This window comes from Capricornis sumatraensis, chromosome 15 (assembly GCF_032405125.1).
Source record: "Capricornis sumatraensis isolate serow.1 chromosome 15, serow.2, whole genome shotgun sequence".
Classification (NCBI taxonomy): Eukaryota; Metazoa; Chordata; class Mammalia; order Artiodactyla; family Bovidae; genus Capricornis; species Capricornis sumatraensis.
In genome coordinates, this window is record NC_091083.1 from 82,715,613 (window position 1) to 82,742,759 (window position 27,147).

The 27,147-nt window shown below is 50.0% G+C and overlaps 1 protein-coding gene across 2 annotated transcripts in view; it reads right to left on the reverse strand.

Moving 5' to 3' along the window:
- ATP9A (ATPase phospholipid transporting 9A (putative)) overlaps positions 1-27,147 on the reverse strand; it is a 124,737-nt gene that overhangs the window by 40,434 nt on the left and 57,156 nt on the right. For both annotated transcript variants that reach the window (XM_068986694.1, XM_068986695.1), the window contains exons 7-14: positions 26,307-26,401; positions 24,958-25,038; positions 23,928-24,003; positions 18,898-18,974; positions 14,391-14,551; positions 14,012-14,154; positions 12,952-13,064; positions 1,804-2,016 (exon numbers count right to left, since the gene is read on the reverse strand). In XM_068986694.1, coding sequence (XP_068842795.1) covers positions 1,804-2,016; positions 12,952-13,064; positions 14,012-14,154; positions 14,391-14,551; positions 18,898-18,974; positions 23,928-24,003; positions 24,958-25,038; positions 26,307-26,401 — 959 coding nt within the window. The remainder of the gene's footprint in view (positions 1-1,803; positions 2,017-12,951; positions 13,065-14,011; positions 14,155-14,390; positions 14,552-18,897; positions 18,975-23,927; positions 24,004-24,957; positions 25,039-26,306; positions 26,402-27,147) is intronic.

The following is a 27,147-nucleotide window of genomic DNA, read 5'->3' on the forward strand; positions in this document are numbered from 1 at the left end:
TAAGAAACCTGCCCAGGTGTGGAGCTGGGAACCCAGGATCCATGTGCTCAACTGTCTCACTCCAGCTGCCCCTACGGACGTGGCCTGGTGTCTTGTTTAATGTAGACTCCTAGTGCCTGGCCCATGGGAGGCCCTCAAAGATCCCTGGTGAAATCATGAACCCAGTTACACCATTTCTACAAACATCAGGTGCAAGGATGCCCATCAGAAATGTTTCTAACTACTACTGCTTGAAATTAAGGCATAATCTGAATCCAGAAATATGAGCACAGTTAAAAAATGTTATGGTCCATTCATGGGCAGTAAATCTGAAGAACCGTATTCTAATAATATCCAACAAAATTTAGAAACAGGCATGATAAAATATTAAGTGAAAAAAGGAAGATGCAAAATCCTTGCCAAAACTAAAATTTTCATTTTTTTTAAGAAAAAAATACATTAAGACCCAGTAGAGGGGCTATATTTCAAACTAATGAAAATCGGTATCTTGTGGTGTCTAAAAATGGTTTAGTAAAAGGTTTAGCAGAAAAGTAAAAGAATCTGGGCTCTGAAAACAAACTCTGGTTAAAGCCCTCACCCTATCACCCAGGGGGCTAGTGTTAAGTCAGTCACAGAAAACGGCGACTCCACCCGGAAGAAAAGTTTTCTAGGGGACACCACCTTAGCCAAGAAACCTACGTTAGAATCTCTGAGAGCGGGACACGCCAACATCGTGTGACTCCAGATACCAAGGCCAGTGCCAGAAACACGTAACCTGAGGCAACATCATATGCAAAGCTTAGACGGACACAACCTGAAGGACACGCTGTAAAACCAAGGTCAAACATAAAGGTAACATGACCCAGTAATCCCTCTCCTATACGCACACCGAGGAAAATGAACACACATGTCCACACAAAAACCTGGACACAGATGTTCACAGAAAAACATATATAAACATTCCACAGGTCCATCAACCAAAGAACAGATAAACAGAACACAGTATTATCCATTCGAAAGCATACTGTTCATTCAAAACAAGGCATGAAGTATTGATACACACCACTACATGGATTAACCTTGAAAACACATGCGAAGTGAAAGAAATGAGGCAGAAAATGAGACACAGGGGATGTTTCTATTTGCATGCAGTGTCCAGAACAGGCCAGTCTACTGAGACAGAACTCAGGTCAGGGTTTGCCAGGGGCTGTGGGAAGACTGGCATGGAGGGCTTCCTTTTGGGGTGGTGAAAATGTACTAAAGTCAACTGTGGTGGGGACTTCCCTGGTGGTCCAGGGGTTAAGAATCCGCCTTCCAATGCATGGGACACAGGTTTGATCCCTGGTCGGGGAACTAAGGTCCCACATGCTGTTGGGCAACTAAGCCCACAAGCGGCAACGACTGGGTCCAAGCACCCCGACAAAGACCCTGTGCAGCCGAAATAAATAAAAATTCACTCATCAATTAAATAAAACAACTGTGGCAAGGTTACAGAACGCCACAAAAATACTATTAAAATAAAAAACACTGAGCTGCATTTCTGTTAAACGGGCAATTGCATGCTATGGTTTAGTGAAAGGATTGGATTATATCAATAAAGCTTTTTGAAGGAATATGGTTCTTTAATGTGCTGGCCGTCTGAACCACAGAGATCTCTTGTTCTTCCCTGATTTATGATGCATCTCAAGATCAAGACTGCTCCTTCCGGAGGAAGGGCAGGGCCTTTAGGGACCCAGCATCAACCGGGCTCCCGCCCCCGCGACAGGCGGCTCCACCCGGCGCAGCAGCGCAGCGGGCCGGGCGGCGGGCATGCGCGGGGCTTACCTCGTCCGGGCTGGACGCCTGGTACACGCGGCAGGAGTCCTCGTACTGCTTCTCGGCCTCGGCCTGGTCGGTGACGCCGTTGGACTCGTACACGGGGGTGACGTTGTGGCAGAGCGCGATGGCCTTGACCGCTTCGTGCACGCGGCTGCTCATGGTCCGCCGCACCTTGGTGGTCGGCGCGGAGCCCTTCTGAGCCGGCGGGTCCTGGGGCTGCTGCGGGAGAGGAAAGCAGCGAGGAGAACCAGGACACGGAGGGGCCTCCAGGGGAGCCTGCTCTAGCACGTGCCACCCTAGGGGCGCACACTTCAGGGATCCAGTCACTGGGGCTCAGCCAAAATCAACAAACACCAAATAAACAGGAAGAAATGACAGTCAAGGCTATGTGGGCGAGTCCACTCGGGAATGCTGGGTGGTGTCGCGGCTCCGCTACGCTGCCAGCCATGCTGGTGTTTCAGACCAGGGCTCCGGACCTCAGCACTGCTGACATCTGGGGCTCCCCTGGGGGCTCAGTGGTAAAGAATCTGCCTGCCAATGCAGGAGACCCAAGTTCGATCCGTGGGTCAGGAAGATTCCCTGGAAAAGGAAATGGCAACCCACTCCAGTATTCCTGCCTGGGGAATCCCATGGACAGAGGAGCCTGGCGGGCTACAGTCCACGGGGTTGCAAAAGAGATGGACATGACTGAGCGACTAAACGGCAACTGCTGACACTTGAGGAGGATAATTCTCTATGGGGGGGGGGGTGGGGCAGGGATACTGCGTGTAGCAGACGCTTAGCAGCTTCTCTGCTCCGTCTTCTAGACTCCAGAAGCAACCCCAGGTGTCACAGGAGAACAAACAGAAAATGTCTTCAGAGGTTGCCAAATGCCCCATGGAGACCAAAATCCTGCCCAGCTTAGAGCCACCATTTTAACTGTACATCCCTCGCAGTTTAAAATGGAAGACAGCCTCAACGGGGCTCCAGGGGGCGACGAGCATCCCAGGGCAGGTCAGGGAGAACGTCAGTAACACACTGCAAAATGGTACGAGACGTCCACTCAAGGTCGATTTTCAAGAGTTAACCAAAGTGTGCTCAAGCTCTGCCTTCAGCACTGACCAAGGACCCTAATTCTCGTCTAAGAAGCGGCTGCCTGGCTTATACAGCCCTCATCCACCTCTTCACTATACCTTTTAGCACATGGCTTGTCCTCTTAATGGGTTAAGTCTTGGGGAAAAGGTTTTGAGCAACACGGTAAAAAGAAAAGCAGAGACATTACTTTGCCAACAAAGATCCGTCTAGTCAAGGCTATGGTTTTTCCAGTGGTCGTGTATGGATGTGAGAGTTGGACTATAAAGAAAGCTGAGCGCCGAAGAATTGATGCTTTTGAACTGTGGTGTTGGAGAAGACTCTTCAGAGTCTCTTGGACTGCAAGGAGATCCAACCAGTCCATCCTAAAGGAGATCAGTCCTGGGTGTTCATTGGAAGGACTGATGTTGAAGCTGGAATTCCAATACTTTGGCCACCTGATGCAAAGAGTTGACTCGTTGGAAAAGACCCTGATGCTGGGAAAGATTGAGAGCAGGAGGAGAAGGGGACGACAGAGGATGAGATGGTTGGATGGCATCACCGACTCAAAGGACATGGGTTTGGGTGGACTCCAGGAGCTGGTGATGGACAGGGAGGCCTGGCGTACTGCGGTTCATGGGGTCGCAAAGAGTCGGACACAACTGAGCTTCTGAACTGAACTGAAGGTGAGAAATCTGAGTCTGATACTCGGGTAGGTGTCAACAGCTGTGTGACTGCAAGCAAGCTGTGTGACCATCTGCCCTCTGGGCCTCGGTTTCCTGCCAATGAGAGGAGGGGCTGGTTTTCAACCCACATGTGGAGTAGAGGAACCCTGAGAAACGCACTCAGCAGCATCAAACGTGGAGGACAAGCAGTCCCATCCCCACCTGTGTACCATCGGGTACCACGAAGGCTCTGCTTTGAAGAATGGGTTCTACTGCTTTGCTCTGTGCTGTGCTGAGTTGCTCTATTGCCTTAAAATGTAACAAAAAATTAAGGGCACTAGAAAGAGACCACTTGTCAGCAGTCTATGAGTTAGTGGTCAGTAAAATTCAGATACCCGCCATGGCCCACCTGACCAGCCTCTCTCCAAGCTCCTTATCCTGCCTCAGGGCCTTGCTCTTGCTGTTCCCACTGCCTGGAACACTGTTTCCCACATCTTGGCAGAATTAGCTCGTTCCACCTCAACATTCAGGCCCCAAATTCACCGTCGCCTCCTCAGAGATGCCTTCCCCGACCCCATAATTGGCTCTGCCTCGGGTGCCTGCCCCACTGGGAGCCATGCTTCCATGGGCCCACGTGTGCCTCTGTCTTCAGTGACTAAAACTGGCTTGTTTACCTGATAATTCTCCCGTTAGATCGTGAGCACACAGAGCTTGTCTACTGAACTCTACTACCAAGGGCAGGAGATAACTTGCCTCCAATATCTGTCCAACAAACAACTTAATTTTCCTGAGACAATGGTGAGAAGTCCTCATCTGACACCCCCCACCCCTGCAATTTTTAAGAAGAAATAAATATCAAATTGACCAACATCAGATTTTAAGCCACAATTTAGGACAAAAGACTTATCATAGCCTCCCTACCTCCACAACTGAGTCTCAGAAGCGAGAGATGTTTATGAGTTACTGAACAGTATGTTCCATTAAAAACATATTTTATCCAACAGAGGAGAAGCGATCTGATCTTTTAGAATGAATCATGTTTTATACCCATGAACACATGGTTGCCCAAAATAGAGAACAGATGGGTTATGAGAAACAAGAAAAGACTTTCATTTAATTTTTTAATACTATTTTTAGCAGTGGCATCAGACTCTTCAGGTAATTAGACAATTACTAAATTATTCTGGTCACGCAGGCACACACACACTGCTCTGGCTTCCTGCTCTGTTAACCTCTGGTGTCAAGAGGACACGGGTTTCACTTCCAGGCCAAAGGGCGCTGCATGGTAACAATAATTAGAGTAATATATCAGAACTACAGTTTAAATGAATCATTATTTGCCAAGTGCTTTTAATTATAAAGAATTTAACTCTAAAATTATAACGAGGACTGAAGATTTACAGAAAGGTCCCCTCTCGTAGTGAGGCTAAATCAAGAATTGTTTTTTTTTTTTCAAAGTTCTATAATTTATGTTCTGGCCATGGACGCGTGTCTTCATTTTTTTGCCCACATTCCTCAGCACCTGGACCAAATTATTATTTACCATTAGGAGCAATAACAAGACCTTTGACAAAGTAATTGCTCTGGCTGGCAAGTTTTAGCAACAGTGGGTTTGAAGGGAAGGCTGAATTAAGGGTATCTTTCACAAACCTTTGGGTTTTAGAAGCAATCTGATTATGTCTACAGGAGTCAGATACTTCCACTAATATCTTAAATGTGGGATAACACAGAGCCCTGGGGCTTTGCATTCCAGGTGAAACCACTCCAGAGCAAAGCAAAAAGAGAAACACAGCCCAGAGTTTTGCAAAGACCCGACTCTCAGATCAAGGAACTAGCTGACAGTAAACTAGAAGATGACGGTGACTGAGTCCGACCAGCGTCACAAGCAACCGATTTGCTGCCTCCACGTTCGTCTCTCTCTGAAATTGATACGTATCCCCCTTTACTACTAAGATCGTTTTGGCCTGTCTCAGGTCAGATTTGGAGAGGGAAAAGGCAACCCACTCCTGTGTTCTTGCCTGGAGAATCCCATGGACAGAGGAGCCTGGCAGGCCATGGTCCATGGGATCTCAGAGAGTCGGACATGACTGAAGCGACTAAACACACACACTACTAAGATGTTTCAGGGAGGATGGGTCATAACAACCACTGATTCTGATTTAATTTGCAAATGAAAGGCTCACCCACGCCCCAAGTGGTGATACACACATACCAGGAAGGCACTGGTCACTGCGAGGGGTCCGGCCAGTGTTTGTACCAGGGCCGGTTGTTAAGCATCCTCACGCTGCCCACATGGAAAAGTTTCACGTTGTACAGTGTTATCTCCAGCCTCCCCCCACCCCGCCCCATAGGCCCTTTAACCTACACACATTTCTTCTTACTTAAAAAATACCAGGGGAAAATAAAAACAGATGTGGTATCCACAGAGGCAGGTTACGGCCCTTTCTGCCCTAGGGGGGAACCACCGGTCCTCTTAAGGAGGGGAGGACACGCTAGGCCCTCGTGAGGTCAGAAGTCGAGTGAAGAAAAGCTCTCCGCACACACAGGCCCCTGCCTCGGGCCCGGGGTGGGTGTCCCGCACCGTGGGGTGTCTCGGTCATTCCATGCCACCTCAGCAAACAAATGAGACTTGAGACTCCATGAAAAAAAAAGAGGCCTCCGTTTCTCGTTAATAATCCACAGCAAAGGTACTTCCTGATGAGAACCCCAGCCTATATTTCAGGAAAGAGTAATACAAAAATTAAACACTCGGTCACCATGAATATCCACCTTCTCTTACCCACCTTCTTTCCAAATGCAGTGAAAACACTGCCACTTATGAACATTCATAAGATAACAGCACAAATGGGTTGTAACTGCTTAAAAGTACATGTTGAAGAGAAGGAATTCCTGTTTCAATAGGTCCACTTCACTCCCCAAATAAAGCTCAGAGCTGATAACTCATTAGCCTCAAAGGGCCACTCTTCTAGAGACAGGCTCAGAGCTACAACTTCCAAATGAATCAACTAACTTACAGGCTAAGGGACTGAATAAATACAACACTTACTACGTAATAGCCGGGCTTCCCTACTGGCTCAGAGTGTAAATGGGCCTGCAATGTGGGAAACCGGGTTCGATCCCTGGGTCGGGAAGATCCCCTGGAGAAGGGAATGGCTACCCACTCCAGTATTCAGGCCTGGAGGAATCCCATGGACAGAGGAGCCTGGTGGGCTACAGTCCATGGGGTCACAAAGAGTCAGACACGACTAAGCAACTAACGCTTACTATGTAACACTACACACCTTTCTGTATGACAGAGGCAACACATTTCCATTTGTTGAAACGGAGCCACACGTAACACAGGGACTCTCAGCTTGGGAGATTCCGCCCTCCCCCTTGGGCAGTGTCTGGAGATACGTGGGGCTGTCACAAAGAGCAGGGGGCGTGTGCTACACGCAGCTAGAGAGTGGAGGGCATGGACGTTGCTAGACATCCTACAATGCACAGGCTGGCCCCCACAACAAAGAATGATCCCGCCCATGACGTCATCACGGCAAGGCTGGGAATCAGACATGCACCCGTTGCTGCCAAAAACCAGGGTCAGGACGGTGAGACCAACCTGTGCAAGTGCTGAACTGGAGCCTGTCAACTTAAGATTTGAATTCTTTACCTTCGTTTTGAGTTTTTATAATATTGCATTACAATACGATTTGTCTTAATGACTGCGTTTTTGGCCATCTCAATGAATTTTCCTTCCTAGATCCATTCCTCACTCTACCCCTATCTGGCCCTGTTATAAAACCATTCAAAAGGATCATAATTATGACACGTGTGGAAAAAAAAGGAAGCTGGACAGTGTTATTCTAACAGTGGGTCTTAATCAGAAATGCTTTTCTGAATGACCAGGAAAGATATATATATATGCCCAGGTCCTGGTCACTTAAAGAATACAGTAGGGCCCAGGCATATATACATATTTTTCAATTCTACACGTAATTTTGATCCTCAGCTCTAGTTTAAAAGAATTACAAAAATATAATGACTTCTTGTTGGAAAGAAAAAAGAACCAGAGAGAGAGAGAGAAACACGGTAGACATCTCCACAGACGCACAAAGGCAGACAAATGGCGTTTTATACAGTTGGGTGTTAACACCATAATCTCTGACTGATGTGAATACAGGTGATCTCAATGTTTTTTCTTTGCACGGATCCATATCATCTATCTTTTCTGTAGCGAAAAAAAAAATGCCTCCTAAGAAAGGATTAGAATTCTTTTTTAATGACTAAAAAACAAAGTAAGCTCTGTGTCCCAGAGAAAAACACATGAGTAAAGATTCTTCCCTGAGAAAACATAACCTTCTCTGTGCTCCCTAAGGATGCAGAAGGCAAGAGGGGCACTACCTAGGCCACAGTGCACACTGACGGCCAAGCGCATCCCGCGTGCACGTCTAGTGCAGAAAGCAAGTCACAAACTCACACGCTCCTCAACATACTCATTAAACAGAACAGGAAAAAAATCGCTCAGTAAAGTCCAACTCTACCAAGTCCTACAACAGTATCAGAGACAAACTATTAAGTGAAAAATCACAGTTCACAGATCAAAATATGTGCGATAAGGTGAACTATGTTTTTCTAAAAAAAAAAAGAATGTACCATATAAAATAGCCTAGAGGAACACTCAGAAGCACTGGTCTTGGTGTTCTCTGACCAAGGACACCACGTGGCTCCCAATTCCCATAGTCATTATTTTTCTCAGACACATATATCAATAAAAGTTAAAGATACTTCCACTTGCCAGAGTGAGTAAAATAAAATAGATGATTCCATATTCCAGGCAATATACAGACTAGTCATCTCAAATATTCTGACCATGTTGAGAAAAAAAAGTACCTTCCCCACGTCTGTATTCAAGTTGTATACATACTGTCCTGTGCATTGAGAAACAGCAAAAGACTATAAAATAACGTGACGAAAAGAGAGCACATTTCACAGAGTTAGCTAAAAGTTCAAAATAACATATGCTGAGGATTACAGATTTAAAAGTATAATTATTTAAAATTACAGATTCGAATTGTCATATCTGTTTGTCATAAAGGAGCATGAAGTGCTGACACACGCTGCAACCTGGAAAAACCTTGGAGATGTTACGCCAAGTGAAATAAGCCAGGTGCAAAAGGTACTGATTGATTCCAGGCATCTGCGATGTCCAGAACAGGCAGACCCACAGAGACAAAAAGGAGACGGGTGGTTGCCAGGAGCTGGGGAACGGTGGGAGTCTAAGAGATAGGGAGGGTCCCTCTTTGGAGTGGTGAAAACAGTCTGAAATTAGATAGCAGTGGTGACTGCAGAACGTTGAGAATATACTAATAAACCCTGACCTGTACACTTAAGAGGATAAATGTTATGGTTTGGGAACCATCTCTCAATCTTTTAAAGGTGTCAGTAAGTAAATCAATAAGCCAGAGGAAAAATCATCACGTCTCCCTAGCCTATCATGGGTTTCCCTCATAATGTGCTGGCCATGTCTTTGTGGTTTGCTTGCGCCTGTATTAATCATCTGGAGTTTTCCCTGCAGGAATCTTGTAAAACCACCTGCCTTCTTTATGAGGTTAATTTAGTTAAACAACATCCCTAAAACCAGTCACCTAGACACTCATAAAACACAGTCTGTATTCCAATGTTTCGAAAATAAACAATCGCAAAATTCTGACTCCTTCTGCAGGACACTTCAAGGACTGTCCTGACAAATGTTCATCTGATAAATCGAGGGAGGGTCCCAGGGTCAATCTTCATGCTCTTAGTAAGGTTTAAATTTTGCTTTAATTTTGAAGATGAAACTGAAGTGTGTGTGAACACTCAAATCATTCCTTCCTGCACCTCCATGGGTCACCTTGCACCCTCTGTTTTGGAGTTCACAGATCTAGAACAGCGATATTCTGAAAAATAACGGCGGACCTTAGATTCATGGTGGGCTTCCTAGGTGGCGCGGCGATAAAGAATCCCCCTGCCAATGCAGAAAATGCAGGATCGATCCCGGGGTCAGGAAGATCCCCTGGAGAAAGAAATGCAATCCACTCCAGTATTCTTGCCTGGGAAACCCCAGCGACAGAGGAGCCTGGCGGGCCACAGTCCATGGGGGTCACAAAAGGCTCAGACATGGCTGAGCAACTAGATAACAATTAGATTCAAGGTAGCTCTAGCGCCTCTGCCCTTTGGAATCACCTGGTTCACCGGTTAAAATTTTAAGTCCAGCCACCACTCCTAGAGATTCTGACTCGGTCCCCAGCCATCTCACCCAGGAGTTCCAAATGCCGTATTTAGGAGACACTGTTATAAACATCCTATTATTAAACTCTAAAGGGCAGATGGATGGCTGTAACAGACTCAGGAGAATCCCACTGGGGGGGTGGGTACGGTGTAAGATTGGATTGTGGGGATGATTCCACAACTCTGTAAATTTACTCAAAAAAAGCATTAAACAGTACATTTAACATCGCTAAATGTTACGGTATGTATGTTATACTTCAATAGAGCTGTTAAAAAAAACACACACAGGAAAGGCTTCATACTTGTCCTCACAAAAGAATCCGTGTGTTTACTGCGGGCTTTTCGCTGTCCGGAGAGCAGGGTGCAGATGGCCTCCCTGGGGGAGGGGGTGTCCACATCAGCCCCAGCCTCTCCCCATCACACCCCGTTCTTTTAAACCCAAGGCCAGGATGGGCAAGGCAATTTATGAGCCTCTGCTAAGGAAGGGTGCTGAGAGTTCACTGTAAAAAATGCTGTTTTCTGACTCTTAGCACTTGACGGAGAGGCTTATCTGCGCTCCCGAAAAAATGGGCCACAAAGCTGAGCCAGCCAAACACCCTGAGAAAGCTTGGCTTCTGTCAATACCGCAAGCTCTTAAAAATACCACCAGGATGGGCAGGGGTGTGCCTCCCACCAGGGCACGTACACAGTGCACGACGCCGTCTAACATAATCATCGGCAGGCCGGCACCGCTGACACGGGGCTCCGAGGGAGGCAGGATCCGGCCAGGGGCTGACAAGCGTGACAATCCACATGGTGACCCCTTCAGGGGAGTCTGGAGGGCACTGGAGGGGGCGGGTCAGAGGGAAGACTACTCCAAGAGACAGAAGTGATGCGGCTCACCGTGGCCGGGAAGCTGCAGGCCGTGGTGAGCGGGAGGGGAGGCTGAATCACGGGAGAGGGTGGGGAGGGGATGCAGGCCACGCTGGACGCCACGGACCCCACTGCCAGGACCAGGGCGGGGAGGGGCGAAGCAGGGAAACCCTGCAGGGTCCCTGCAGACAGCCAGGCCAGGGAGAGTGCAGCTTCTGCCTAGTGAGCGAGAGGGGAAGACATCCAAAGCCGAGCAGGTGGTCTGAGGGGGCAGGCCTGTGACTGCAGGCAGGTGGCCACGGGGCAGGAAGCAGGGGCCTTTCCCAAACCCCGGGATGGAGCTCACAGGACAAAGGGGCACGGTGCTTACAAAGACGAGAATGACTGTGAGCACAAATGGGGATGCAGGGAGAAGGATGGGACGTGGGTGCACTGCCCTCCTGACATGCGAGCGGGGATGCCAAGGATTCCAGGCTAAAGCTCCAGGTCGGGTCGAGGCAGACACGGGAGCCATCAGCTGTGACAGGGCGGCAGAAGCTGGCAGAGAGGGAAGCCCCCTAGAGAGTGACTCCACACTCTCTAGGTGGAGTGCGGAGTGACTCCCCCTAGAGCACAGACTCCACCGCACAACGCTGGAAGACGGGTCAGACAGAGGGGGAAACGGACCAGGGCGGGCTGTGGCTTCTCCTCCCAGCCCAATCGCGTCCTTGTGATTTTCTAACAGTCTTAAAGTCCATCTCTGAAAAAGGTCCATGGATCCATTTAGAGTCAAGCCACGATGCCCACACAGGCAGCCAGCGGAATGGCAGGTGCCTCGTGCTGGCTGTAGGTAATGACTGGACGTGGATCGAGTGAGCAGTTCTTCACGTAAAACCCACCCTCGCTTCCAGACTCTGTTCCCTGCCCTGCCGCGTTCAGGAGACGCCCCAGAAATCCAGGTGTGCCAGCTGGCAAATGTCCCAGAGAATTAAAATGTTGACTCTGATTGTGCCGCTGAGCATTTAGAGAGTCCATCTCTGATCCTCACACAAAAATACATTTTTAACTGGCCTTCTGACTACAGAATCAGTATCTACTTGGACAAATTCAAGCAAAATACGGCCTCTTTATTCTCTTGTCCTTAGTGTCATAACCCTGTAGCTGGTCTAATGCAATCTATGTTAGCTCTGTGTGTGTTTTCAGAATTACCAAGGGAATTGCTTGTTTATCATCTTTCCTTTAACACACAGAAGTGCATCTGAATGAGCCAGAATCTCTAGGGTATCAGGCCCAAGCCAATGTCTTTTGTTTTGCTTTTATTCTATTTGTTTTTTAAAACATCACTAGGAATTCTGATGAACAGCCAAGGTGGCGACCCACTGGTCTAACATCTTAGGACTCTTAGGACACTTACAAGTAATATCTTTCTCTTAAAAAAAAAAAAAAAAGACTGGTTTCGAAAAATCTTATGGGGCGGGGGGTAGAAAACCAAGAGCAGATAAGTTGATAGTCCTTTCTGATCATTTCTTCCACGAGATTGCTGAGTTGAAAAGAGATGAGGAGCTAAAGCTCATCAGTTACACCGTGATTATGTCACAAGCAGTCCATTAACTACTGATTGCTTTTGCTCATAACTGGGGAAAAGTAAACATGTCTATAAGCTTGAAGGAGAACTATCACGTTCTCAGAGCTTTTTCTGGTGCTGCTGCTGCTAAGTCGCTTCAGTCGTGTCCGACTCTGTGCGACCCCATGGACGGCAGCCCACCAGGCTCCCCCGTCCCTGGGATTCTCCAGGCAAGAACACTGGAGAGGGATGCCACTGCCTTCTCCAATGAATCCAAGTGAAAGCGAAGTCGCTCAGTCGTGTCCGACTGTGCGACCCCATGGACGGCAGCCCACCAGGCTCCCCCGTCCCTGGGATTCTCCAGGCAAGAGCACTGGAGCGGGCTGCCAGGGCCTTCTCCGTTTCCGGTACTAGTCACTGGCAAATAGTTTTTTTCCATGTTTCCCCTATCATTCATAAGTCGGAGGTCAGTAGATCGACCCTCGGGATGAGGAAGACGGGAAAAACCTCAGCTGCAGGTTTATTCAGACTATGAAGAACCAGTGATTGCCAGGGGCTTGGAAGGAAAGGTGGGTGGAGGGAAGCAAGGAGTGACTGCTCGTGGGTATGGCAGTTCTTTTTCGGGTGATGAAGATAAAAACATTGTGGAGAGAGTTACACAACTCTGAGTATTCAGAACAACCCCCTGAGTTGCACACATTTAATGGGTGAATCATATGGTATTATGAATTCTTCCCAATAGAGATGCCAGTAAATATTTTTAAAAATCACTTTGGGTATCAAAACAGAAGGCTTTACCTGGGTGTAAATACTAAAAATGTGGCTTTGAACTTCATCCATTGAGTCGAGGCCATAGGCTACAGTGCCAAGATGGAGCCGTTTGAAAACCATCTCATTCTGCGTAAGAGTTCCTGAAACACAGAACAAGGAGTAACTGTGCCTACATCCTGAAGCTCTTATTATTAACAGTAATGAAAGTTGTTTTTTGTTTTTTTTTTCAGAGTTTACTCTACGTCACACGCTGGTTTCAGCACTGCTTCTTCTGGAGTAGACATCTGTGATATTCTGTCAGCCTGGAATCCAAGAATTTCTTCTGAAAACAGAATCTTAGAGTTCCAGGGGATATGATCACCCTTGGTCCCTGGGATGGTCTAGAGAGAATGCCAATCAGGGTGCCTGGCTCATTCCACTGGCCAAGAGGGCGGGACATGACATACATGAGGCCAATCAGATTCAATCCTGAAGGAATCAAAACCTTGACCAGACCGACGCACAGACAACAGACGAGAAGAGTCAAGTCAAGAGACCATCCCGATACTGACACAGCCAGAACCTACCTGGTTCTTCTTTCTGAAATCTACCTTTGCTCTGCCTTCCCGGATCTTTGCAACAAATGCCCTTTTATCCCATGTTCACTAGATGGTAGAGATGAAGGTTGAACCCAGGTCTCCCCACTTGCTCTCAACCACTACAACCACCTCGTAGCCTAGGTGCTAAACTGTAAAGAGGCATTTTAAGATGTGGTTTCAAGGTCAGGACTTGAAGCCAGTCTGTCTGAGTTCAAAGCCGACTTCTGCCACTATATGCTTCTGACAAGTCACGTAACCAAGTCACTTAATAACTCCAAATACAGTATCAGGGGAGGATTAAGTGACTGGATACAAACACCCAGAACAGTGCTCTTCCACATGATTAGCACCAAGTGATTGCTGCTAGCATCATCATGCCCGCCAGGAGTCTATCTTCCTCCAAAGATGAAGAGGATACAGGAACTGCAACACTCATCTCTAACACCTCCAGAAAGATAGTCCAAGCATCTTCTTTGACTCTGAATCCTGCAAGGGCCCCGGACACTCACCCGTCTTGTCTGTGAGTAGGTAGGAAATCCTCCCCAGCTGCTCAGGAATCGTGCTGGAGCGAACCACGGTCCCGGGGATTTTCGAGTCCCGGCGAATGACCCAGCTGTACACGATCTTGCCCATGTCCAGGTTCACACGCAGGCTGGGCAGAAAACCAGAGCACACAGGTTTACAGGACACACACAAAAAGCTGCTTGTATCTCAATACCGATTCTAAAACACACACCGTGGGTGCTGTAACATCAGCACAAATGAGACCCCACCTGTTCCGGGTCATCCCTTTACAAGGGACCAGCTCCTTCGCAAAACCACAAAAGCACGACCTTCAGATAGACAGAGACGCACAAACGCTGCGGCACCAGCTCGCTCTCAGCGCACCTGATGGGGATGATGTTGGAGAACAAGAGAAGGAAGCGAAGGATCTGCAGGTACCAGCGCCCGGCGAAGTGCTGGAGGGCAACCATGACCAGGGACACCACCACCAGGGCTCCGAACAGGATCTTCGTGAGGCAGTTCACCTCCAGGTCAAACAGGCCGATCTGCGGGACGGCACACAGACGGAAACTCACCGCGAGCTGGTGCAGCCCACAGCCCACCCGCAGGGCTGGGCCTCCCCCTGGACACCGGCACCCTGGGTGAGACAGCAGGCTCTGTGGATCCCCACAACTTTGGGGGAGAATACTGGGCTCCACGGAGTAACTGACATCCCAGGGACCTCAGTGAATCTCATTTTGATTTTTTCTTAACAATTTAAAGATTTAGCATGGAACCTTATAAGAGGGTTACTGCTGCCTTCAGTGGTGCTGTGCACTGCACGGCCTCAACCGTGCTCCCAGCGACCCGTGAAATGGCCCAGCTCTACGCCACGCACTGGTTTTGTACTGCATGGAAATCCAGGACACACACCACCAGTGGCATCTGATTTTTAGGTGATGCATTCCTGAACATTATCATTTTAATGACTACATATTTATCTTAATACATGTTTTTTAAAAATGGAACCAGCCCATAAAACTCATCACTTTGTAGAAACACGGCCCCAGATAAGGCTAAAACCTCAAATAAGTGGCATTTATAGTTGTAATATAGTTGGATATATGTAATAAAGTTGGATATGTAATATAGCTGGAGTACAAAATGAAGCAGAGCAAAGGCTAACAGAGTTTTAACAAGAGAACGCACTGGTCATAGCAAACACCCTTTTCCAACAACACAAGAGAAGACTCCACCCACGGACATCACCAAATGGTCAATACCAAAATCAGACTGATTATACTGTTTGCAGCCAAAGATGGAGAAGCTCTATACAGTCAGCAAAAAACAAGACCAGGAGGTGACTGGCTCAGATCATGAACTCCTTATTGCAAAACTCTGACTTAAACTGAAGAAAGTAGGGAAAACCACTAGACCATTCAGGTATGACCTAAACCAAATCCCTTACCATTATATAGTGGAAGTGACAAAAAGATTCAAGGGATTAGATCTGATAGACAGAGCGCCTGAAGAACTATGGATGGAGGTTAGTGACACTGTACAGGAGGCCGTGATCAAGAGCATTGCCAAGAAAAAGAAATGCAAAAAGGCAAAATGGCTCTCTGAGGAGGCCTTACAAATAGCTGAGAAAAGAAAAGTGAAAGGCAAAGGAGAAAAGGAAAGATACACCCAGAGTTCCAAAGAATAGCAAGGAGACATAAGAAAGCCTTCCTCAGTGATCAGTGCAAAGAAATAGAGGAAAACAATAGAATGGGAAAGACTAGAGATCTCTTCAAGAAAATCAGACATACCAAGGGAACATTTCATGCAAATATGGGCAAAATAAAGGACAGAAATGGTATGGACCTAACATAAGCAGAAGATATTAAGAAAAGGTGGCAAGAATACATAGAAGAACTGTACAAAAAATATCTTCATGACCCAAATAAGCACAATGGTGTGATCACTCACCTAGAGCCAGACATCCTGGAATGTGAAGTCAAATGGGTCTTAGGAAGCATTACTACGAACAAAGCTAGTGGACGTGATGGAATTCCAGTTGAGCTATTTCAAATCCTGAAAGATGATGCTGTGAAAGTGCTGCACTCAATATGCCAGCAAATATGGAAAATTCAGCAGTGGCCACTGACCTGGAAAAGGACAGTTTTCATTCCAATCCCAAAGAAAGGCAATGTCAAAGAATGTTCAAACTACCACACAACTGCACTCATCTCACACACTAGCAAAGTAACGCTCAAAATTCCCCAAGCCAGGCTTCAACAGTACATGAACCATGAACTTCTAGATGCTCAAGCTGGATTTAGAAAGGGCAGAGAAACCAGAGCTCAAACTGCCAACATTTGTTGGATTACAGAAAAAGCAAGAGAGTTCCAGAAAGACACCTACTTCGGCTTTACTGACCATGCCAAAGCCTTTGACTGTGTGGATCACAATACACCGGAAAATTCTTCAAGAGACAGGAATACTAGACCACCTGACCTGCCTCCTGAGAAATCTGTATGCAGGTCAAGAAGCAACAGTTAGAACTGGTCATGGAACAGCAGACTGGTTCCAAATTGGGAAAGGAGTACGTCAAGGCTGCATATTGTCACCCTGTTTATTTAACTTATATGCAGAGTACATCATGAGAAACGCTGAACTGGATGAAGCACAAGCTGGAATGAAGATTGCTGGGAGAAATATCAATAACCTCAGATACACAGATGACACCACCCTTATGGCAGAAGCATAAGAGGAGCTAAAGAGCCTCTTGATGAAAGTGAAAGAGCAGAGTGAAAAAGCTAGCTAAAAACTCAACATTCAAAAACCTAAGATCATGACATCTGGTCCCATCAGTTCATGGCAAATAGATGGGGAAACAGTGGAAACAGTGAGAACCTTTATTTGGGGGGCTCCCAAATCACTGCAGATGGTGACTGCAGCCATGAAATTAAAAGACACTCCTTAGAAGAAAAGTTACGACTAACCTAGACAGCATATTATAAAGCAGAGACATTACTTTGCTGACAAAGGTCTGCCTAGTCAAAGCTATGGTTTTTCTAGTAGTCATGTATGGATGTGAGAGTTGGACTAGAAAGAAAGCTAAGCACCAAAGAATCAATGCTTTTGAACTGTGGTGTTGGAGAAGACTCTTGAGAATCCCTTGGACTGCAAGGAAATCAAACCAGTCCATCCTAAAGGAAATCAGTCCTGAACAGTCATTAGAAGAACTGTTCCTGAAGCTGAGGTTCCAATACTTCCACCACCTGATGAGAAGAACTGATTCATTTGAAAAGACCCTGATGCTGGGAAAGATTGAAGGCGGGAGGAGAAGGGGACAACAGTGGATGAGATGGTTGGATGGCATTGCCAACTCGATGGAAGTGAGTTTGAGTAAACTCCGGGAGTTGGTGATGGACAGGGAAGCCTGGCTTGCTGCAGTCCATGGGGTTGCAAAGAGGCAGACATGACTAAGAGACTGAACTGAACTGATAGTTGTAATGATGGTGGTCACGGGGATTTTAACGGTGAGGTCAAATGACTGATATTTGTTCATGGTACTGACAAAGGAAATCATTCTGCAATATTCTGAGGCTAAGAAACTGGAGGAGGGGTGGGGCTGGGCGGGCGGGTGGGGCGGGCGGGTCCTGTTGTGCTCGAGCAGTAACAGGGCCGTTAGGTCAACTCCCAGAGCTGACTCCGCGGGCTGTGCCAGAGCCAGCAGCTCAGTGCGGGTTTGCATCCAGGTCTACGCAGCTTCGCTAGAGCGTGGTGCTTCTCCAGGCCATCTGTCCTCTTGAGAAGAGGCTGCAGACGTGTGCTGACAGGCTGGTGTAAGGATTAAGAGTGATGTGGGTAGAGGGTGCTGTACTACATGTGGCAGACAGTAAGGACTCCACTGTGGTGGTTTAGTTGCTAAATCACGTCTGACTCTTTGTGACCCCACAGACTGCAGCCCACCAGGCTCCTCTGTCCATGGGATTTCCTAGGCAAGAACTCTAGAGTAGGCTGCCATTCCCTTCTCCAGGGGATCTTCCCGACCCAGGGATCCAGTCTGAGTCTCCGGTACTGGCAGGCAGATTCTTCACTACTGCGTCACCTGGGGAGCCCTCAGGACTCAATGCTTCATTTTAAACTTTTAAAATGCTATGTGTTCGTAAACAGGCAGTCCTTGTTTAACTGCAGAGAGCTTTGCAGATACCGTGTTTTTCTACAAATTGAAGGTGTGTGGCAACCCTGTGTTGCCAGATAATCGTTAGTATTTCCTAGCAATAAAGTATTTTTAAATTAAAGTATGTACATTTCTTGATACAACGCTTTTCTTGCACACTTTAACAGACTACAGAATAGTGTAAACATAACTCACATGCACTAGGAGACCAAAAATATTCATGTGACTTGCTTTGTAGTGATACGCACTTGACGTGGTGGTCTGGAACCCCAGCCATCTTCAAACACATATGTGAATATGTGTTCATGTATTTTGTGTGTAAATAGAAATATGGGCTTCGCAGGTCACGGCAAGGGTAAAGAACCTGCCTGGCAGTGCAGGAGACCAAGAGACACAAGTTCAATCTCTGAATCAGGAAGATGTCCTGGAGGAGGGCCTGGCAACCCACTCCAGCATTCTTGCCTGGAGAATCCCATGGACAGAGGGGCCTCGTGGGTCACAGTCCATAGGGTCGCAAAGAGTCAGACACAACTGAAGTGACTTAGCACAGCATACACACACACACACACACACACACTTATGCACAAACATGTACACAAAAAGTAAGTTTATACAATTGAAGTCACACTTTTAGGGGTTCCTGTTTTTGAGTCTTGCTCCTCACCCCACTGACACCAATCATCAAAGCACGTCAGTGAGAAAGTTCTGGCAAGAAAACACCTGCTACCACTGTGTACACACCTTACTTCGAGGATTCGAGGTGTTCATGACACTCCGGAGTTCTCTTCCCGTGTAAAGAACAACACCCACGACAGTACCTGAGACGAAAGGAACACAACCCAGAGAAATGTGAGTGCAGACAGGCAGGCTTGCAGAGGGTCTGACACGCCTGAGCGCACCTCTTCTCTGTCCAGCGTCCGCAGCGTGAAAGTCCCCGAGTTTACACCAGGGCCAACCAACGTCCGTGTCCACACAGACAGCAGGAAAGCTCCCAGCCACATGTGGCCATTCACATTTACATTCAGTGAAAAGAAGAATGAAACACAGCCCCCATTTTCATTAGCCTCATTTCAGGCTCAACAGCCCCAGGAGGGCAGCGGGGCATCCAGTTCAGTCAAGGCGCAGGGCGTCCCCACTACTGCTGAGAGCGCCACTGGTCAGGCTTCCCTGTGGGTCCAGTGGAGAAGACCTGCCTGGCAATGCAGGGGACAGCAGCTCGATCGCAGGTCTGGGAAGATCCACACGCCGCGGGGCAGCTAAACCCACGCCCCACCTCCTGAGCCAGCGCTCTAGAGCCTGCGTGCCTTAACTGTGAGCCGGGTACACAGGGCCCACGCACGGCAACAAGGGGAGCCGAGGGAACAGGAAGCCCACTCTCTGCAATTAGAGAGAGTCCAACTACCGCAACAAAGGTCCAGTGCACCCAAAAATAAATATAAATCAATAAAAAAAAAAAAAAGCACCACTGGGCATTGCTGGCCTGTGGCCCTGGCCGCCTCGGAGAACAGGAGAGGTGGGGGCAGGGGGCCCTGTCCTTTATGCCACTGGCCTCACAGGCTTCCAGAGGTGCCTGCAACTTCACAAACTACCCTGGAAACCTATGAACACACCCCTCTCATCAGAGCACGTTCTTCCCACGGGCTGTGATTCCGCTCAGAGTCGGTGTGCAACCAGAACCTTTGGCAGACGTCTGTCTGGATGGCAGCTCTTTCCTGAGAACTCCCCTACCCCTTCCTTCCACCCCTCCATCAAAATTTGTTTTTAAAAAAGACATCAATTGTTATATACAATTTCTAAAAGAAACCCCAAAACCCAATTAACATGAGAAAAAATGCTTACCCTACTCTAAAACCAAAAAAAAATGGGACATTCTTATTCCCATCCTCGTAATAAAAATTCAGATGCGTGAGAACATGAGCGTGAGCCCAGAGGTGGGAAAACGGACTGGCACACACGCTGGCCGGGGCATCTGCTGGAACAGCCTATCTGGGGAGGAGAACGGGCAACAGCCATCAAAACCGGACCTCTGTCTCCCCTTTCCAGGATGCGCCAGGGAAATGCTCCGCACAGCGGGGCAGGTGGAGAGTCAAGAGAGACAGGAGCACCCCCGGTCAGCACGGGGACCAGGGGAGAAACAGGCAGGAGGGGCTGGCGAGGGGGCCGGCGTGCGCCGGGGACCAGGGCCGCGGGCTCAGAGTGGAGGACATCTAAGCTGCAACAGGAGAAGGGGCAGCCCCGCCAAGCACTCAGGGGAGATCCCAGGAATACAGACAGCCTGGGCTCCGCGGATAGAGGGAACCTCTAAGCCTCTCTCCTCTGGCCCCTCAGCTCTTGGCAGGGCACCAGCAGAGGGACGCACCCAAACCGCCAAGAGGTTCGAACAGAGTCGCCAAAGGAGCACGACCCCAGGTGGAGTGCTGGGGCCGTGTCTTTCAGACAGAAAGACACCAAGGGCCCCTGAGTCGCTGCAGTCTCCTGCACAATGTGGTTCCCTTCCAGGCAGGCGCTCAGCAGACAGAGAGCTGGAGAGAGCGCCTGCCTGCTCCCAGGAAGATGGCAAGCCCCAGCGAGTGCAAGCCAACCCCCGCAGACGGTCGGACAGGGTGAGCTGAGCTCGGGTGCACAGGGGTGACCGTGGCCCTCACCCCAGGGCGGACACGGGTGGGTCCCAATCCCCAGCGTCCAGGGTTCTAGAGAGTCCTAATAACAGGGGGCCCTGAGGGCAGCGTCCCTATCTAGTACTGGCCAATCCTGGTACCTTCAAAGGCCGCTGGAGATGCCCTCTCTCCCACACCTCTCTGTGCCCAGGACCGAAACGGTCTCCGGGAGACGCAGACCCCAGCCTCAGCCACCCTGCAAGAGCACGACAGCAGTCCACAGAGCTGCACTGGTCTGCCCAGTGCTCGAAAGCTCTGTCTCTTTAACTTCTGGCTGTGCTGGGTCCTAACTGCTGCGGGTGGGCTTTCTCGAGCTGCAATGAGTGGATGGGGGTGGGGGGACTGCTCTCGAATTGTGATGCACAGGCCTAATTGTCCCCCGGGGTATGGAATCTTCTCAGACCAGGAATTGAACCCACATCCCCTTCACTGGCAGGTGGATTCTTAACTGCTGGACCACCAGGGAACTCCCTAAAGGTTTTGAAGTAGTTGCCAACTTTTAAATACAGAAGCTTTCATGTTAAAATATATATATAAATAGAGATTTCTGGTTTCTTCTGGAAAACTGGAAGATCCGAGGCCACTGGGTCTGCAGTCCTCACATCTCCGGCAGGTGCTGAGCTCAGCCACCCCGCTTGGCTCCCACTTTCCGCTCATCACTGTCCCCACTCAGCCCTGAAGACCCCTGACCTGCACCCCTCTGCTCCCCCAGACCCCGACCCGACTTCTGAGGCTACATCCCCGGCGGCTCCCCTCGCACGGCCCCTCCCTCGGCCGCCTGCCCACTGTGGTGTCCACTCTACCCTGCACACCAGGGCCTCCAACCAGCCAGGCTGCTGGGGTCGGGTATTTTCCCAGCCCCTCAGACTCTCCACTGCAGTGTGCTGCTGCCGGCAACCTCTGACCCCGTCTGAGATGAGAGAGAGGGTCAGCCCCAGAGAGGGAGGATTCGACATGTTTACAGCAACCAGACGCTGCTCTTACACGAGTCTGTGATTCCAGGACAAGCCCAGAGGAACAGGGTACAGACCAGTAGGCATTATCAGACCCGCATGATGTGACCCGCATGCTGGTCACAGTTCAGCCCCAGCAGGGCCACCAACTGACCTGCTGCACACTGGGGTTGGGGACAGGGGCTCAAGACACTGTCCCTTTCCACGGAGAGCCTGAGAAGAACTGGCATCCGCGATACCCAGGTTCCGCTTCTGCCAGCCCCACCAGCCTCTCCCGTCTATCATCACCCCAGTGACTCCTCAGCCTAGCAGTCCAGTTACCATGGCAACTGCATCCTCTTACAGACTGATGCCAGCCAGTGTAGCTGGACCCTTAGCACTGCCTGGCAAGCTTTTCTATTCTTTAAAATTTCAACTGGTAACAGTGGAGTGATCAAGACATGGGAATTTTAGATTCTGAAGGGAACACAGAAGTGAAATCTCGAATAATTAAGATTACTCTTGAGGGCTGCTTCTGGAGTTGAGCACCGGAAGGAGAACATGGCTTGCATTTAACTCCGTGTTTATATTAGAACCAGAGTGTGGTCAGACGTCTACGCGGGGAGAAGTGGAGGCCCGCCAAAGAAATGGTAGCCGCCCAGCTCCTCAGACCCACTGCAAAGCAGACGTCCACTGCAGGGCGTGGCAAGTAATGCTTCTGGATTGGGGGTCACAACTCTCTCTCGTCCCACCTCACCAAACACAAAGAATTCACACAAGTGGGGAAAGAATGCATGTTATGACTGCACGGTGCCTTTCTGAGGAGCTATGTGAAATCTTTTTTCCACCTTCCAGGTCTCAGCGTGCCTTCCCTTCTCCTCCCAGGAGACGATCTCTCCAAGGTTGTGTGGCCTTAGGCAAGTCGCTCAACCTCTCTGAGACTCAACTCCTTATTCCATTAAGTGTCTTCATTTAGTGTTGTGAGATCAAAGCAAGAGAATGGAAGATAAAACGCTCTGTAAACACACAGTGCCTGATAGATAAGCCTTCTTTTTGCTAATCTCTGAAATTAAGGCTGAGAAGCTGAGCTCATCTCTGCCCACTGCACTGAGCGCGTGGGCAGCAGCCTTTGCAGAGGCTCTGCCGGTCCCTCTCCGTGCAGAGAGCGCCTGACTGAGCGCCTGCTGGACTGCAGAGCCGCAGGGCAGCAGCGAGCGGAGGGAAAGGGCTGGGAGGGGAAGTGGGGCGCGGCACGGGCTTCTCCCACAGTAAAGACAGGAAGCTGCCAGTAGTGGAATTACATGTTAAGAATTACCTATTGGGTTGGCCAAAAAGTTTGTTTGGGTTCTGCGTAAGATGAAGTTTTTCATAAGATGTTAAGGAAAAACCCAAACAAACTTTTTGGCCAACCTAATAACATATATAATACAGTGAAAACAGGGGAAGAGAGTTCTGCTTCTGGGGCAAAATGCCTGGGCTGGAGTCCCAGCTTTGCCTTTTACGTGTTGTGTGAGCTTGAGCAAGTTGCTTAACCTCACCGACCCTCGGCTTCCCTACCTGCGGCACAGGGACGATGCCAGCACCTGCCCGCAGGGCACTGCTGGGGGGTTAAGTGAACCACGTGACGCACAGCAGGTGTCGACAGGCTGGCGCCCCCACCGCCATCACCCCAGCTGCCCCAGGCGTGCTCAGCCCTGGAGCCCTTCTGCTCAGCTGCACCCCAGTGCCCCAACCTTTCCTTCCTGCGCCTCCACAGGCCATCCCGCAAACTCTGTTCTGGAGTCCAGAGGACCAGACAATCTACGTCACCTGGGAGTCTCCAACACCGGGGCGCCATCAGGACCAGCTGGGCAGCCCTCACGGATACAAGAGCCCGGACATCCAGGCTGATCCACTTTCTGGTACAGATTAGGACGTCAATCTCACGTGGCAATTAGGGGCTATTCCCAGAGCGGACGCTGTGGCCGAGTCCACAGGCCAGGGCAGCCTCCCCTCCAGACGCCTCCAAGCACCGGGGGGGCAATTAGATGGCCGTTTCATTCCCCGGGGGTGCAGGAGCCAGTGGAAAACTCCATTTGACCGACAGCTCATTTTCCCAACTGACAGATGATTATTCTCATTATACCGAAGGATTTGCTTTCCTCCTCAAATTGCTAACACATTCCTCTGCGAGGGCACGTACCTGACGCGGTGACTGTGCCGGCCCACAGTGCGTTCTCTATGCTCAGGCTCTCGCTGATCGGGGGGTCGCTGTCCTCCTGCAAAAGAGCAGATGGACACAGGCTGGCCCACCCAAGTCTGCACGGAGCCTGCTGCTATCTCCAGCCTGCTCTTTGCAAGAAAGGAAGAGAGGATGACCCCCGCATTTGGAAGCCAACAGCCCAGCCGGGAGAGAAGGACCAGACTCAAGCCCTTATCCTTGGTGCTTCAGCCCCACGGAAACACTTGAAAACGGCAGTCCGTGACTTAAGAAATGCAGGCTTCCAGCACTGGAGGAACATTTCACAAGGTGGGAATGAATGATAATGTAAAGGGAATCCATCAGAAACAACCCTTTGCTGGCCTATCTGAGGGCTTCTAGAACAGGAACAGGCACGATTCAATACAGGCCCCATAAACCTATCATCTCAGGTGCCTAAAATAATTCAAATTTAACTTCCATTCCAAAAGGTTGGGATATGATTTAAAAGTTATAACCATGGTGGACAGGACTTGGAGGATGCGCACTGGAAAAGACCCTGGGAAAGACTGAAGGCCAGAGGAGGAGAGGACGACAGAGGATGAGATGGTTGGATGGCATCACCGCCTCGATGGACGTGAGTTTGAGTAAACTCCGGGAGCTGGTGATGGACAGGGAGGCCTGGTGTGCTGCAGCCCACGGGGTCGCAAAGAGTCAGAGATGACTTAGCGACTGAACAACAGCAATGAATGGGCTCATGTGAAAAAGACAGAGCAACATTAATTACAAGAACACTTGGCTCTCAGTAGTCGGCAATGAAAGCTGCTGGGAGGCTGCAAGAAATTCCCAGTTGTGTCGCCTTTACTGAGAAGCAATATGTCCGTTTTCAAGGTGGAGTCTTCCGATGGGGACATCACCCCCACGTGACACAAAGCTATGCCCCGACAACGCCCTGCTGGCACTGGGCAGCGGGCCAGCACCCCGGTCACGCACCCCCCCCAGCAGGACCCTGCACCCCTCGAGGCTTACTCACTCGGGTGAAGGTCCCCACGAAGTTGTGGATGTCGATGTTTGGCTCTTCTGCATACACGTATGAGCGAATCTGAAGAAGGTCCTGTCCCACAGGGGTGACATTTTGGAGGTAAAACAAAGTCAGCGCATGATTAAAAGGGATTTCGGGAAGCATCCACCGTTTTTCAAAAGCAACTGTACTTTCCAAACAGGCCCTCAAAACCACAGGGCAGGTGGAAAAAAAGGAAACCTTCCAGCAACTTAGTCTGGGAGTCTCTACCTGCAAGATCCCCAAACACCCTGAAGCCTTAAAGGGGAGAGTCTGTGTTTACCCGGCTTTTCCAGAACTAATCGATGGTGGACATCCCTCCCCCTCTGCGACACGCTCGTTTACAAGAGTCATTCAAACCCACTGAAACCCTTGCTCATTGAACAAAGGGCCATAGGGCGCTGACTTTGTGCAAAGCCTCGGAAAGGGCAGAGAGGTGAGCAAGTGTGCAAGAACGCCTCCCACCCAGCAGGGTGGCTACTATCAAAACAACAGGTACGAGGACTAACCTTCCTGGTGGTCCAGCGGCTAAGAAGCCACCTGCCAGTGCAGAGGACACGGGTTCAACCCCTGGTCCAGGAACACCCCTCATGCCTCATTTGGGGCGACTAACTGAACCCCCACAACTACCAGGCCCATCCTCTAGAGCCCGGTCGCCCCAAGAGCAGAAGCCACCCCACGGGAAGCCGCACCCTGCGACCAGCCCCCGCTCGGCGCAACTGCAGAAAGCCTGCACAGCAACCCAGACCCAGCCCAGCCAGAAGCAAATAAATAAATGAGGTTTCAAAAGCAAATGAAACCCCAGGGGCTTGTGCACACAAGGCAGGAGCGGGCCTGCTTGCTCCTGGAGGAGAAGGGCGAGGGTCGGGGGCGGAAGGCAACGCTGGAGCCGGTGGGCACGGGGACAGGGCAAGAGGGAAATCCTTCAGAAATCCTTTCGCTGGTCTGTCTGAGGGCTTCCAGAACAGGGCAGGGCCTCCGCAGGGAGACGAGCCGCAGGACCGCGTCCCGGTGGCTGCGACGCTCCTGGAGGGCCTGTGCGGAGGAGCGCACGACTGTGCCGCCTTTTAGTTTCATGCCAGGTCCTCAGTCAAGGTTTTGTAAGGGCTGGAGCTGCCCGCCAGAGACCATCAACCCCGTCGGCCAGGTTGGGGCTCACAAGGCTGCACGGCCCGCAACCAGGGAGCACCTGAGCCACCGGGAGGATCTGGGGCCCCCGCAGCCCCGCCTCACAGCAGGCGGCCCCGTGTGGCCCCCGAGGTGGATGTCAGAGCCCCACTGGACGCGGCCATCGGGGGGCTTCTGCAGGGAAAGCTACTCACAGCGGCAGTGGGCAGCCTCTGCGTGCAGGCCACCGGAAGCCGGAGCTTCCAGTCTGTCTCCCCGTCCAGCTGATCCGTCCGCAGGAAGCAGGACCCTGTGGAGAGAAGAGGGGGCGCCCTCTGTGCACCTGCGGGTCAGGACTTCCCCACCCCCATCGCGGGGGCGCCAACAGCTCCTGCTCCGGTCCATGTCAGGACAGCCCACCAATGGCCAAGAGGCAAGAAGTAATCCCCGACTTCCTGCTTTCGCTATCAGCTCCGGGTTTAAATCCCTGCTCCTCTCCACTCACAGTGGGAGCCGGGGCTGGGCTCCTGACCATGCTAAGCCTCAGCCTGTCGTGTATGTAAACTGGGGAAAAACGCAGACCTCACAAGCTGGCTATAGAGGATTCAGTGGGGGTGATCGTACCCCCAGACAGCAGCTGGCACAGGCTCACCAGCATTCTACTCTACGAGGTGCAGGCGTTAGGAGCACCTTCTCAGGAACCGAACCTCCTGGGTTCAAGGCTCCACGGCTCACTAGCTGCGTAACTTGAGGAAGCTGCTTCCCGTGAGCCTCAGTCTCCTCGCGTGCACAAATGAGGATATCAGAGTGCCGACTCACAGCGTGAAGACTAGAGAGCTGCTTCACACGAACTGCTCCGACCCGGGAAGAACCCCGGAGCCGTCGGCCGTGACTCCCCTGCACGCGTGACAGGTGCCAGTTTCAGCCTGTGTGCACGTATGAGCAGTCAGATCCATGTTTCATCAGACAGAGGAGCCACCGAATATCCCAACACTGACGGTAAGACTTCTGAGAACTTTCAGGAAGACCCCTTCCAGTCCATCTTTTTGTTTGTTT